This window comes from Heterodontus francisci, chromosome 8, assembly GCF_036365525.1.
Source record: "Heterodontus francisci isolate sHetFra1 chromosome 8, sHetFra1.hap1, whole genome shotgun sequence".
Taxonomy (NCBI): domain Eukaryota; kingdom Metazoa; phylum Chordata; class Chondrichthyes; order Heterodontiformes; family Heterodontidae; genus Heterodontus; species Heterodontus francisci.
The window spans coordinates 64689785-64703404 of NC_090378.1; the positions used below are offsets into that span (position 1 = coordinate 64689785).

The following is a 13620-nucleotide window of genomic DNA, read 5'->3' on the forward strand; positions in this document are numbered from 1 at the left end:
ACGCACTGACAATTAAAATCCCCCATTCCACATCACTGTAACTTGGCAGCTTCTTTAAGTTGGGTTATCTTGTCCTGTATCTGTACCCAGAGCTTGGGGGTACTACACACAGCATTGAGACTCGCTGTAGATTTTATGAATTTGTACTGCATGTGCATGGCTTTGAATATATATCAGGAATTCAGAAGGAATGGCCAGTGTACAGACACCATTTTCCATTTATTCATTTTAACATGATGAACTCTTGTCACAGAAATCAACAGCACAAGGGCTAGCTTATGAACCTTGTGAAGCTTGGTTATTTAAGAACAATTTTTTGCCTTTTGATCATATTTCATAACTCATGTTACTATTGCTAATATGCAAGTTTTTTAAATTGGATTTGTGAATTATTGGTATGTTCATCTCGCAATAACTATCCTGAATTAGCCTATTTCAAATGGATTAACAACTCAGAAAAAACTGTTAAAACAGCAGATAAAGAATATTTTATGCAAATGTTAAGCAGTTGTACATTAATATTGAGCATACTATTTTCTAAACTTATGTTTTTTCCTGTCTTGTTTTGGTTTTCATGTTGTTGATGTTATTTTGACAGTTAAAGAAATCCTTAAACAAAATATTTGTTAAAATAGTCAAGCACTACAGAGAGAGTTTTTTTCAGAAAATATTCCAGTGATAAATGCAACTGTGTGGCATCCTTTGAAAACCACGGCCTGTGAGGCGGCTACTTATAACTGACTGACAAGGTGTTGCCAAAAAGAGCAATATTTTAAACAAGCTCTTATTTCTGACAATTGATGGATAACTCTGTAGTGGAAATTACATTACAGAAATCAAAACAAAAATCAAGTGCTACAGCCTGGCTGTGTAAACTCTTGGGCTTCTCGAAGGAGTGCACAGTTAAATCTGAAGTGTCTGCGCCTTCACTCATAGTTTAGCAGATTCAAGTGACTTGACTAACTGACAAAGTTTTCTGGTGACGTATTTTTTCCGCCAGTGTCACTGCCTTCAAGACGACACGCAGCTCCCGGCGGAGACTCAGGGAGTTGCCTGTCTTTTACTGGGATCTATTCAGAGTCTGGAACATGGTCGCCTCCAGTCAGGGCGCTCCCCCGCTGGCGGAGGAGAGCGCCCCGGCTGTCTGAGCAGCCGGCTCAGGGGACGGACCGACAGGCGGAGGAATAGCCAAAGCCCCCGGGACGCCCCTCACTGCGGGTGACGAGGGGGCTCGCTCGGCTGGAACTGCTCATCGTGCCCAGGCCCCGAGACCCTCCTCAGCAGCCAGTCCTGCACAACCCGAGCCGCCTCTTGGAAATGCCCTCCGTGCCATTTCATTTGACGCGGAGGAATGTCCTGTACGGGCTGCTCCTGCACACTCTATACTTCCTCACCCTCGGCATCCGGCCGGACACGCCCTGGTGGTCCATGTTGCCGTCTGGCGGTGAGGGGAAACCCCAGTGGAGGTCTCTGTATGCGGGAGTCCTCCCACTTTCACATCGGGGACCTGGGGTGGAGGGTGCTGCACAGGGCAGTCCCAAGCAATAGACTTTTAAGTAGATTCACGGACTCCCAGGCGGCCTATAATCTCTGCAGCCCGGACGAGTCCACGTTCCACGTGTATATAGAGTGTGTGAGGTTGCAGCCCCTGTTTGCATATTTAAAGGGGCTGATCCTCAAGTATTGGCTGCACTTCAGCCCCACGCTCCTGATCTTTGGGCACCTGGTGCCGAGGGGCGTGGGCCAGGAGAAGGATCTCCTCGTTGGTCTGCTCCTGGGCCTGGCCAAGGTGGCAATTCACAGGTCCAGGCTGCGGGCTGTCAGGAGGTCCGTCTGCCCTGATTGCTTGCCCCTCTTCCGCGGTTACGTTCACACCCGGGTGTCCCTGGAGAAGGAGCATGCGGTGTCCGCCGGTACACTTGAGGCCTTCCACGACCGGTGGGCACCGCAGGGACTGGAGTGCATCATTGACACCGAGAATGGCATTTTAATTAGAGTTTTTGCTTTATTTATCTGTTTTTGATAAAAGTTAATTTTAAAATGTATATAAAGGGGGCCTGAGGAATAAAGGCCCCCTCGACATGAAAAAAACTGAGAAGGTTTTAGAAGGGGAAAAGTGAAAAAACCTGCACTGATTGCTGTCCTCTTGGGCAGACAGTTGAGGAGCTTACTACCCAATTATATTACATCACATGAATAACCAGATTAATTGGTGGATGTTTAAAAAAGACAAAGGAAAAACATCTGAAAGCTTATCTACTGACAACTGTACTTAGCACTTATAACAAAGAAAAATCTCAAAGCTCTTCAGAGATGCCAGTATGGAATCAGCACCAAACCAGGATGTGTGAGAGAGATTGGAAATGGGGTGGAAAGTTTGGGTAAAGAGATGAGTTTTGAGAAGCCTACTTAGGGAACCATGGACCAAGATATGTGGGCTTTATGGATGGAGCCTTCCCTCAAGTAGAAAGAGTCAACAAGGAATATTATTTAAATAATTGAGGCCTATACATACTGGGTTTTTTTGGAGTCTGGAGCTGGATCCTCTGGACTACTTCCTCCTGTTTCTTTACTTCCACCTGCAATTGTTTCATCTCACTCCTGCTGTGTGTTGCCATTAATAGTCTCTGTCTAACTTTATCTCTACATTATACTGTGAAGTGAATATTTCTGGGATGCTGCTTGGTAGGGTTAGTGAAGCAGGTGTGTGCCAGTATATTTTTCAGTTTGAACTGCCTAGTTTAATTCTACTCTCCAGCTCACCCCATCACATTAATATTCCTTTTTTTTTCAACCAGCTGTCTAATTCCTTTTTCAAAAAATTCAAAGGCTCTGCTTCAACAATGGTTTGTGACAGAGAGTTCCACAGTTTAAGCTCCCTCTGCATAAAGAGTTTTTTTTCCAACTTTCCCTTCAATTCCTTTTGTGCTTATCTTAAATGTGTCATTACTATCTCACTAGCCAGCGGAAACAATCTATTACTTTTTACTTTATAAAATACCATTTGTAATCTTAAGACCTCCATCAGGCCACCCCTTAACCTTCTCAGTTTTGGTGAAATAATTGCAATCCTTCATCTCTGGCACTTGTTTCATTGCTTTTATATCCGCAATGCCCAAAACTGCACACAATACTCCCAACTGCAGCCTAACTAAGGTCTTGTGGAAATTTAACATTACCTTTTTTTATTCTATGGCTTTGGACTCAATATCACAAATTCCATTTTCTTGCGACATCCTTATCTACTTTTGTTGCAACCTTTAATAAGCAATGTATCTGCACACTAAGCTTCCTCTGCACTTCAAATCCATTTAAAATCTGACCACTTAAGGCATATTTTCTTTCCCTATTACAACTTTGTGTTTTTCTATACAATGGGACATTATATAACCAGTAAGCTATAGCTGAATTACATTGATGGGGTAATTTTGGAAACCGGTTCTCTCAGCTTGTTAGACAGTGGTTAGTATATGGAAAACCATGGAAAGGGCACTGTTAAGGGTCAGCCATTTTTGTTCTCAAATTTTTGCTGACATTTAATTTTTCATGAGCATTTCTGCCAGTTGTTCTAGTTTTTTTGTTGTCCCCAGAATGATTATTTGTACAGTTGGATTTTCCAATATGAATTCCCCTATCCTCAGTGTTTGGAAAAAGAGAACAGAGGGATGCTAGGCAGGGCAGGCTGCATGAGAGGTGCTCAGTGCCCATCTGCCTTTACCCATATCTACAAAGCTAAGCATACCTCATTTTGGCAAATGATTAGTGTTGGCAGAGGCTCCTGCTCCTAAATGAATCTAGGACAGCAGACTCAATGTCAACACAAAATTCAATAATGAACCATAATGTTGCATGCTTCCTCAGGAACTTCCCAATCACTGTATTCTTCTTTACATGAAAGAAGGCATGTCAGGATTATGAACAGCCAGCATACATTTGATTGGCTGTACCTGCTAATATCGTAGGAGGAGCATAGGAACAGGAGTAGGCTATTCAGCCTCTCTCAATTTATAAAATAAATCAGAAATCCTAGAAAATTCATGAGAAAAAAAACATAGGAAGATAAAAGTCAAAAAATAAAGTACATGAGCTGCAAGTCACCATCAGGGCAGAGTGCAGGCATTTTTACTTTTTGTTACAGCCAGGTGAGGAGGACATCACAGGCTCCCCTCTTGCCCTTCCTCTTATTGACCGCAGCAGGTTTTATTCCTTTTTAAACAGTGGCTATGCTTACCATCTCAGTGAGTGTTTTACCTTTTATCTTTAATGTGAGCGTGAAACAACCAATCGGACAGGTTTTCTTGAGTTTAAACAAGAAAGAAGTGAGTTCATTATACTTAACAATCTAAACCAATCTAAATAAAATAATAAAAAAAATACAGATTCATGCACACATTCACATGAGAATCATACACACACAAATAGATTACAGAGAGAAAAGTAGATTTTGTGGTGGAATTAGAGTCCAGAATAAATGGAAATTAAATGCACAGTCATTGAGTCATAGAGTTATACAGCACAGAAACAGGCCCTTCGGCCCACCATGTCCGTGCCGGCCATCAAGCCTATCTATTCTAATCCCCTTTTCCAGCACTTGGCCCGGAGCCTTGTATGCTCTGGCGTTTCAAGTGCTTATCTAAATACTGGTTAAATGCTGTGAGGGTTCCTGCCTCTACCACCCCTTCAGGCAGTGTGTTCCAGATTCCAACCACCCTCTGGGTGAAAAAATATTTCTTCAAATCCCCTCTAAACCTCCTGCCCCTTCCCTTAAATCTATGCCCCCTGTTTATTGACACCTCTGCGAAGGAAAAAAGTTTCTTTCTAACTCCCCTATCTATGCCCCTCATAATTTTGTATACCTCATCAGGTCCCCACTCAGTCTTCTCTGCTGTAAGGAAAACAACCCTAGTTTATCCAGTCTCTCTTCATAGCTGAAATGCTCCAGCCTAGGCAACATCCTGGTGAAGCTCCTCTGCACCCTCTCCAGTGCAGTCACATCCTTCCTATAGTGTGGCGCCCAGAACTGTACACAGTACTCAAGCTGTGTCCTAACTAGTGTTTTATACAGCTCCATCATAACCTCCCTGCACTTATATTCTGTGCCTCGGCTAATAAAGGCAAGTATCCCATATGCCTTCCTAACCACCTATCTACCTGTGCTGCTGTCTTCAGTTATCTGTGGACCAATATACCAAGGTCCCTCTGACCCTCTGTACTTCCTAGGGTCCAACCATCCATTGTATATTCCCTTGCCTTGTTAGTCCTCCCAAAATGCATCACCTCACACTTTTCAGGATTAAATTCCATTTGCCACTGCTCTGCCCATCTTACCAGCCCATCTCTATTGTCCTGTAACCTAAGGATTTCCTCCTCACTATTTATGGCACCACTAATTTTCATGTCATCTGCGAACTTACTGATCATACCTCCTATATTCATGTCTAAATCATTAATGTACACGACAAACAGCAAGGGTCCCAGCACAATCCCTGTGGTACAGCACTGGTCATTGGCTTCCAATTGCAAAAACAACCCTTGACCATCACCCTCTGCCTCCTGCCACTAAGCCAATTTTGGATCCAATTTGCCAAATTGCCCTGGATCCCATGGGCTCATACCTTCTTGACCAATCTCCCATGCGGGACCTTATCAAAAGCCTTACTGAAGTCCATATAGACTACATCAACTGCTTTACCCTCATCTACCCACCTAGTCACCTCCTTGAAAAATTCAATCACATTTGTTAGACATGATCTCCCCCTGACAAAGCCTTGCTAACTATCCTTGATTAATCCCTGCCTCTACCAGTGAAGATTAATCCTGTCACACAGAATTTTTTCCAATAGTTTCCCGACCACTGATGTTAGACTCACTGCCCTATAATTACCTGGTTTATCCCTACTACCCTTCTTGAATAATGGTACATTTTCTGTCCTCCAGTCCTCTGGCACCTCTCCCGTGGCCAGAGAGGATTTGAAAATTTGTGTCAGAGCCCCTGCTATCACATAGCAGTCTGGGATACATCTCATCTGGGCCTGGGGAGTTATCCACTTTTAAGCCTGCTAAAACCACTAATACCTCCTCCCTTTCAATGCTAATTTGTTCAAGTATATCACAATCCCCCTCTCTGATCTCTACACCTGCATCGCCTTCTCCATAGTGAACACAGATGAAAAGTAATCATTTAAGACCTCACCTATGTCCTCCGGCTCCACAAACAGACTGCCACTTTGGTCCCTAATAGCCCCTAATTTTTCCCTGGTTATCCTGTTGCCCAGAATATACTTATAAAACGCCTTGGGATTTTCCTTTATCTTGCCCACCAGAGGTTTTTCATGCTCCCTCTTCGCTCTCCTAATTGCATTTTTAAGTATCCCCAACACTTTTTACACTCCTCTAGTGCCTCCACTGTTTCCAGCCCCCATAAGCCTCCTTTTTTTCCTTATCCCATCCTCTATACACCTCAACATCCAGGGTTCCCTGGACTTATTGGTGCTACCCTTCACCTTTATGGGAACATGTTGGACCTGAACTCTCACTATTTCCTTTTTGAATGACTCCCACTGGTCTGATGTAGACTTTTCTACAAGTAGCTGCTTGCAGTCCACTTTGGCCAGATCCTGTTTTATCATATTGTAATCAACCTTCCCCCAATTCAGTACCTTTATTTCTGGTCCATCTTTGTCCTTTTCCATAACAAAATTCGTTCAGAAATACCAAATAGTGACCAACAACAGAAATCTTGGGTGATTTCTCTTTCCTAACCTATAAACTCTGCAGTCAGTTGTAATGCCCCCACCACTGGCCCAGCTAAAATGATCTAACTCAGCCAGGAATTGGCACTGACATCTTCCTGTTCTGTTGGCTCAGTTATGGAGATCTTTCCTCTGATGATAGATGGAAATTGACACTTCTGAACATCGGATTTCATGACGTCATGGCTCTACACAGCACACAAAGTAATGTAGAAATATATTAGATGTAACGTTAACATAACTCACCCATTAGGAAACTGACGAAAATGGGTGGAATGCCAGATTTACCCGCTGCCCCAAATTACTGTCCACTGACTTTAGCAGAGAGTAAAATCGGTGAGATATAAAACCATTGTTGTACCTGATGGGCAGGTTAGGTTAAAATTGCCCCCATTACATCTGATTTCCAAAAATTCATAAAGTTGAGGGAGCAATGGCACTGTGCTCCCTCTGTAGCAATCTGCTAGAGAGGCCAAGTTTAGAGAGAGAGGGGAGGCAATCCCAGGGGCAGGGCCTCGAATACACTGGCAGCGGGCTGCAATTTTTTGTGGGCCTGGAGGCTTTCGTGTTGGACACCAAATGGGTGTGATATGAGCAATATGCCCACTGGACCCACTCAGCGAGGCTGTCAAGAGAGCTGAACCACTTGAAGGTTCAGGTCTCCTTAATGATCTACATGAGCTTACATGCATCAAGCAGATACTGTGCTGCAGCTTGTCAATCTGATCAGTCACAAAATCTGTGGCTGCTGCACACATTCAACCAATGAAGTTAGACTTGCTGGGAGGCAGAGCAGATACAAACATCAGACCCTAATTTTCATATTTAATCAGCTTCCTGCCTGTTTTGGATGGCAGTGCAGTGCATCCATTTAAAGATCTGCCTGAAGTTAATTCAAAGAATTAGATGGAATTTACAGCATTCAGCTCAACAGGACTCTGCTGATGTTTATTCTCCACATCTGCCTCTTTCCACCCTACTTCATCTCCCCCTATCGATGTGTCAGGTGGGCAAATTTGGAGTACAAAGCCCCCACCAAATTTTCAGAGAAATGGTTGGTTGGCAGTTGAAATTGTTCACCCAGCCTTACAATAAATAAGAAAATAATAATTAAGTTTGTTAGTTTAGAGATACAGCACTGAAACAGGCCCTTCGGCCCACCGAGTCTGTGCTGACCATCAACCACCCATTTATACTAATCCTACACTAACCCCATATTCCTACCACATCCCCACCTGTCCCTATATTTCCCTACCACCTACCTATACTAGTGGCAATTTGTAATGACCAATTTATCTAGCTAAAGGAGGCCAAAGTTCCATGACACATCCAAGGGTTCTGAGGGAAATAGGGGATGCAAGAGCAGATATCGAAGAAATTATACTTCAGGGTTCTATTGAGAGTGGATGTGTGCTGGAGGACTGGAGCGTGACCAATGAAGCATGCACTTTCAAATAAGGAGGTGAAATTGGGAGGTGAAGCTAACCCAAGTAATTGACCTGAAACATTAACTCTTACTCCATTGATACTGCCAGATCTGCTGAGTATTTCCAGCATTTTCTGTTTTAATTTCAGATTTCCAGCATCCGCAGTAGTTTTCTTTTGTAATTACAGGGCAGCTAGTTTAATATCTGTAGTAGGGACAATCTTGAAATCTTTAATTAAAGATAAAATTACTAAATATCTAGATAAAGAGAAATTAATTGGAGCAGCCAATGCAGATATCTGAAAGATTGTGCTTGACAACAGAGTTCTTTGAAGAGGTAACAGATATGATGGATGGGGAACTGTAGTGGATGTAGTATATGTGGATTTTCAGAAAGTTTTTGATAAGGTCCCACACAGGAAATTATTGAAAAAGATCAAGGAGTATTGAATGAAAGCTAAGTTAGCAAATGGGATTAAAAACTGGTTAGAAGAAATGAAATAGAGTATAGGAGTTAAGGGCAATTTTTGAGAGCATGAGGCTGATACAAATACAGCAATATATCTACTCTGATTTTAGAACTGGTTCTATTACTGTAATATTGCAAAATTAAAAATAAAAAGTTTTAAATATTATACTTCTCTCATTTCCTTTTTTGATAGTTTCATTAACATTTCCTCCCCATTCTCTCCTATTTTTGTCACTTTAGCTTTACCTTTTAATCTATTTGTAACTAAATACTATTTTTTTCTTCTTTTTAACATTTACGTAATTACCCATCCATTTTACAGTTTCTCTCTCTGTAGTCCACTATTTGTTCTGGAGGTCAGAGTTGCATCATCTGAAATTGACTCCAAAGATTTATTTTTCAGCCAATCCAGGTTAAGAATCTGTGAACCAATCTGGTTGCATCACAAAATGAACAAGGTCAAACTTTATGGTCAGGAATACCCCTCCCAGTTCCACTGCAGGGCTTAGAACATAAGCTGAACATGGCTGATCTGATTGTGACCTTAACTCCTCTTTCCTGCCTGCTCCCCATAACCCTTGACTCCTTTGTAGATCAAAAATCTGTCCAACTCAGCCTTGAATATATTCAATGACCCAGCCTCCACTGCTCTCCGGGGAAGAGAATTCCAAAGATTAACAACCTTCTGAGAGAAGAAATTCCTCCTCATCTCTGTCTTTAATGAGAGACCCCTTATTTTGGAACTGTTCCCCCTGGTTCTAGATTCTCCCATGAGGGGAAACATCCTCTTAGCATCTATCCTGTCAAGCCCCCTCAAAATCTTTTAAGTTTCAATATCACCTTTCATTCTCTTAAACTCCAATGAGTATAAGTCCAAACTACCAGCTCCTGCTTCACCCCCTCCTGATTGCTTCTCCCTCCACCTTCCAGGACCTAGCTGCAGGCAACTGCCAGCAACACAGCAGCCCAAAATCTGATAGCAATTCTCTGGTGAGCTACCTTGTGAAGTCCAGAATCCGTCCACAACTTCAGAACTCATTGAAAGGAAACCTGAGGCCACATATTGGATGCACCTTGGAGCTAGCTGTTCTGGTGATTTCGAGGCTAGTGAATTTAACTAACAGAGACATTTTGATGTATCACTGTAACAGTGCAGAAGTGAATAGAACATATTACATTTTTGTCAGAGAGATGGGTGCAGTAGGCATTGGCAGGTATATTGCATTGAGCAGGAGGTGGAAAGGGAAAGTGTCCCCCAGGGCATTGGAGGTACGTGATTTGCAGTCATGATCTCAGCTATTTTGGCAATTTGGCTGCGATAATTAGCTTAGGTGCCCCTGTAGTAAGATGAGGAATATTAGCCGGGGTTCTTTCTCCTGAGTTCTATCCATTGACTGTATTTAGAATTTTAGGTGAGTGTGGATGCAAAGGCTCAGCTTGCCAGCAACACAAGGCACTTAGGTTCATACATGTAGTATGGTCATTAGTGCAAGGTATTGGAAGGTGCCCAGTAACCATGAAACTGTATCTCATAAGAAGTCAATACCATCAGGGAGGAATACAGAAGAAAACCTGGCCAAAAAAGGAGGAAGTGAATTGTGTAGTATAATGCTAAATTGTGTTGTTTAACAAATTTGTATTTTTATCACCCATTTCGATATCAAGCTTGGCAACTTTTCATAGTTTGGTTTAAGAGTGGATTTGAATTTTCTCATCGTTCATTTTAGTGCATTTTCCTGAAATATTGCAAGTGATTTTTAACTGTCAAAGGGTTTGCTGCAGGAAACCACTGTTGTCAATTTGCTTCCTACCTACCCACGCCAGTTTGAGAGAATGACAATTTTAACCAGCAGGTCTTATTAACCTGCTACCAGTCTATTATCTGCCCAGAGTTAGTGGGATGTGCATGGAAATGTGCAGCTGGCCACCAGAAAACCAGCCAGCTAGAGCCAGCCCCACGACACTCGGATATGTATGAAGAAGGGGGTCTTACAGCAGTGATGAAGGGAATCCAGGGCAGGGGAGGCCTTGTCCTGGCCTTCACCACAGCTGCAGCTGTTGCCAGAGCCCACTGTAGCTTGGAAGCATATATCCCCATCAGGTAGGAAGAATACTTAAAATCAGGTGGGGCCCGACGACTTCATTGGATCCTGATTAGCATATGTAAAGTAGCACTGTGCCATCATTAAATGGCATCTTAGCCAGCTGCAACCAGGCGGTTTCCCGGTGGGTAAGTAGCACAGGACATTTTAACTGCCCACCCATTCAGTTTCCATTCAGTGAGTCGGGTTAAAATTTCCTCCATTACTTTCTTTATTGTGTATGAGTTGCATTATTTCTATTTGGGAGTTCAGTTCCAAAGAAGGTTGTAATTACATAGGGGCTGCTGCAGGTCATTCAGTACTCGCATCTGTGGAAATGCTGATAAAAGCTTAATATTTATTGGCTGCTTAGTCCTATGCTTATCAGGATTCAGCTGTTGTTGGCAACTAGTGTTAATGCCCATTAACAAGCATAGCAAAAATCAGTAAAATTTTTTACAGGATAATGTCCCAATCAATGTTATCTATCTGTCTTCCCTTTTTGTCTTTTTAGTTCCTCCAAAAATTTTTGACATCTCCACTGGCTCTGTTGTGAATGAATTCAGCAATGTCACTCTTTTTTGTCTAGCAAGTGGAAAACCAGAGCCCACCATAACTTGGAAGCATATATCCCCATCAGGTAAGAAGAATACTGAATATGTCCTACAGTAAAATGTATGTTTTAATTTGAATCTTCCATCAATCGACAACATAATACTGAATATAATGAGACATAACTAGGGGATACTTACTTGTTTGGGAATATAGAAGGTAAAGTTCTGAAGAGTCTGTTAGGCTAATGGAGAAACTGTTAATGAGATGGATTTTCCTTGAGTTCGGATCAACCTTTCATTCCATTAATACAATTCTTGGTTTAACACAATCTGTCCGTCTTTAGAGACTTCAGCCATTGAATGTGTTTCCAATTATACTACAGGAATCCATATTATATTTGGCTATTGGCCATTAGCCCTGATTTTCCAACCAGCATGACCCAATCTGCCGGAAAATAGAAGGATCCCGATAAAAAAAAACTGAAATCCACAAAGCCAGATCTTCGCCCACTTTATATAATGCATAATTTCCAGCTGCCTCAAACAGGAGGGAGTTGCATTAAAATATTAATTTCAGAGTGGGGATATCCTTCCCACCGTTTCCCAATATTCCAGCATGTAGGATGTTCCTATATAATTGCATCAATGTGAAATGTTCGGTTACGGTAAGTACACAGAAAGTCGTGGACAGGAAATGGTAATATTAAAGTATGGATATCCTAACCATTTCGTCGGCATTTTCGTTTTGCCTGCTGTCTGTAAAGTTCAAGCCTTTGTGCCATTGTTCTTTTTGCTCCCTGCACATATCTGAGCTATTTGAAGAGGAAGAGGAGAACCCATGGAGAAATAAAGAACAAAGAACAAAGATAATTACAGCACAGGAACAGGCCCTTCGGCCCTCCAAGCCTGCGCCGATCCAGATCCTCTCTCTAAACATGTCGCCTATTTTCTAAGGTTCTGTATCTCTTTTCTTCCTGCCCATTCATGTATCTGTCTAGATACATCTTAAAAGACTCCATCGTGCCCGCATCTACCACCTCCGCTGGCAATGCGTTCCAGGTGCCCACCACCCTCTGCGTAAAGAACTTTCCACGCATATCCCCCCTAAACTTTTCCCCTTTCACTTTGAACTCGTGTCCTCTAGTAATTGAAACCCCCACTCTGGGAAAAAGCCTCTTGCTATCCACCCTGTCTATACCTCTCATGATTTTGTACACCTCAATCAGGTCCCCCCTCAACCTCCGTCTTTCTAATGAAAATAATCCTAATCTGCTCAACCTCTCTTCATAGCTAGCGCCCTCCATACCAGGCAACATCCTGGTGAACCTCCTCTGCACCCTCTCCAAAGCATCCACATCCTTTTGATAATGTGGCGACCAGAACTTGTACGCAGTATTCCAAATGTGGCCGAAGGCAGTTGTTCTGTGCCATGCCCTAGCAGTTGCACACAGCCGCAGTTGCAGGGAGAGTGAACACACCTCACTTTGCCGGAAGTGCATACGGAACAACAAATCTGATGGCACCAGTAATATATCTGAATGTCTGACTAACTAATATCAGATCTTTCTCAGAATCACCCCAATCAATTTGTCATGCTTTCAGTGAGACTGGATAAAAGAATGCATGCCACGGTGATCAACATTTTATGGGGATTACTAGCACTTTAAACATGCTAAAGGAGATAAGGGATGGGCAATAAATGCTGGCTTAGCCAGCGATGCCCACATCCCATGAATGAATTAAAAAAAAATTGGATAATCCCCCAAATTGGGTGCAGGGATTGTGATATGCGATTACCCCACAGCCGTACAAAGTGATGCAGGCAGCAGGCAAACCTTGTGCTGCCTGCTAATTATAATGGCTGAGGTGTGTAGCCCAGTGCTAAACAGGCTGCTGAGTGGCTGCAGGCTCAGCAGGGGGGCCCTTATGTGAGGCTAGTGACACTTAAAGCTAGCCTGCACTACTTCATGCCAGAAGAAGTGCCTCTTAAAGGTGAGCTGCATTCTGGCTGCACCAGGAGCTGATACTGGTTGGAGAAGAGCGGAAAACCTAGAAGAAACAACAGAAATGACACAACAGGCCAGAGAGTATGCCTCAAGAGTTTTCAGATGTCACACTGGAGGAGGTGGTATAGTGATAATGACATTGAACTAGTAATACAGAGGCCCAGGCTAATACCCATCTGGTTCACAAATGTCCTTTAGGAAGGAAATCTGCTGTCCTTACCTGGTTTGGCCTACATGTCACACTAGACCCACAGGACTCTTAATGCATTCTGAGATGGCCTAGAAGCCACTCAGTTGTATCAAACCGCTACAAAGTCAATAAGAAATGAAAC

At 42.7% G+C, this 13620-nt stretch overlaps 1 protein-coding gene across 3 annotated transcripts in view; it reads left to right on the forward strand.

The window, feature by feature from the left end:
* Window positions 1-13620, forward strand: part of negr1 (neuronal growth regulator 1) — a 751054-nt gene that overhangs the window by 477290 nt on the left and 260144 nt on the right. For all 3 annotated transcript variants that reach the window (XR_010975514.1, XM_068037244.1, XM_068037246.1), the window contains exon 3: window positions 11243-11368. Coding sequence is in view for 2 of the 3 variants with exons in the window: in XM_068037244.1 (XP_067893345.1) it covers window positions 11243-11368 (126 nt within the window). In the remaining variant the exon portion in view is untranslated. The remainder of the gene's footprint in view (window positions 1-11242; window positions 11369-13620) is intronic.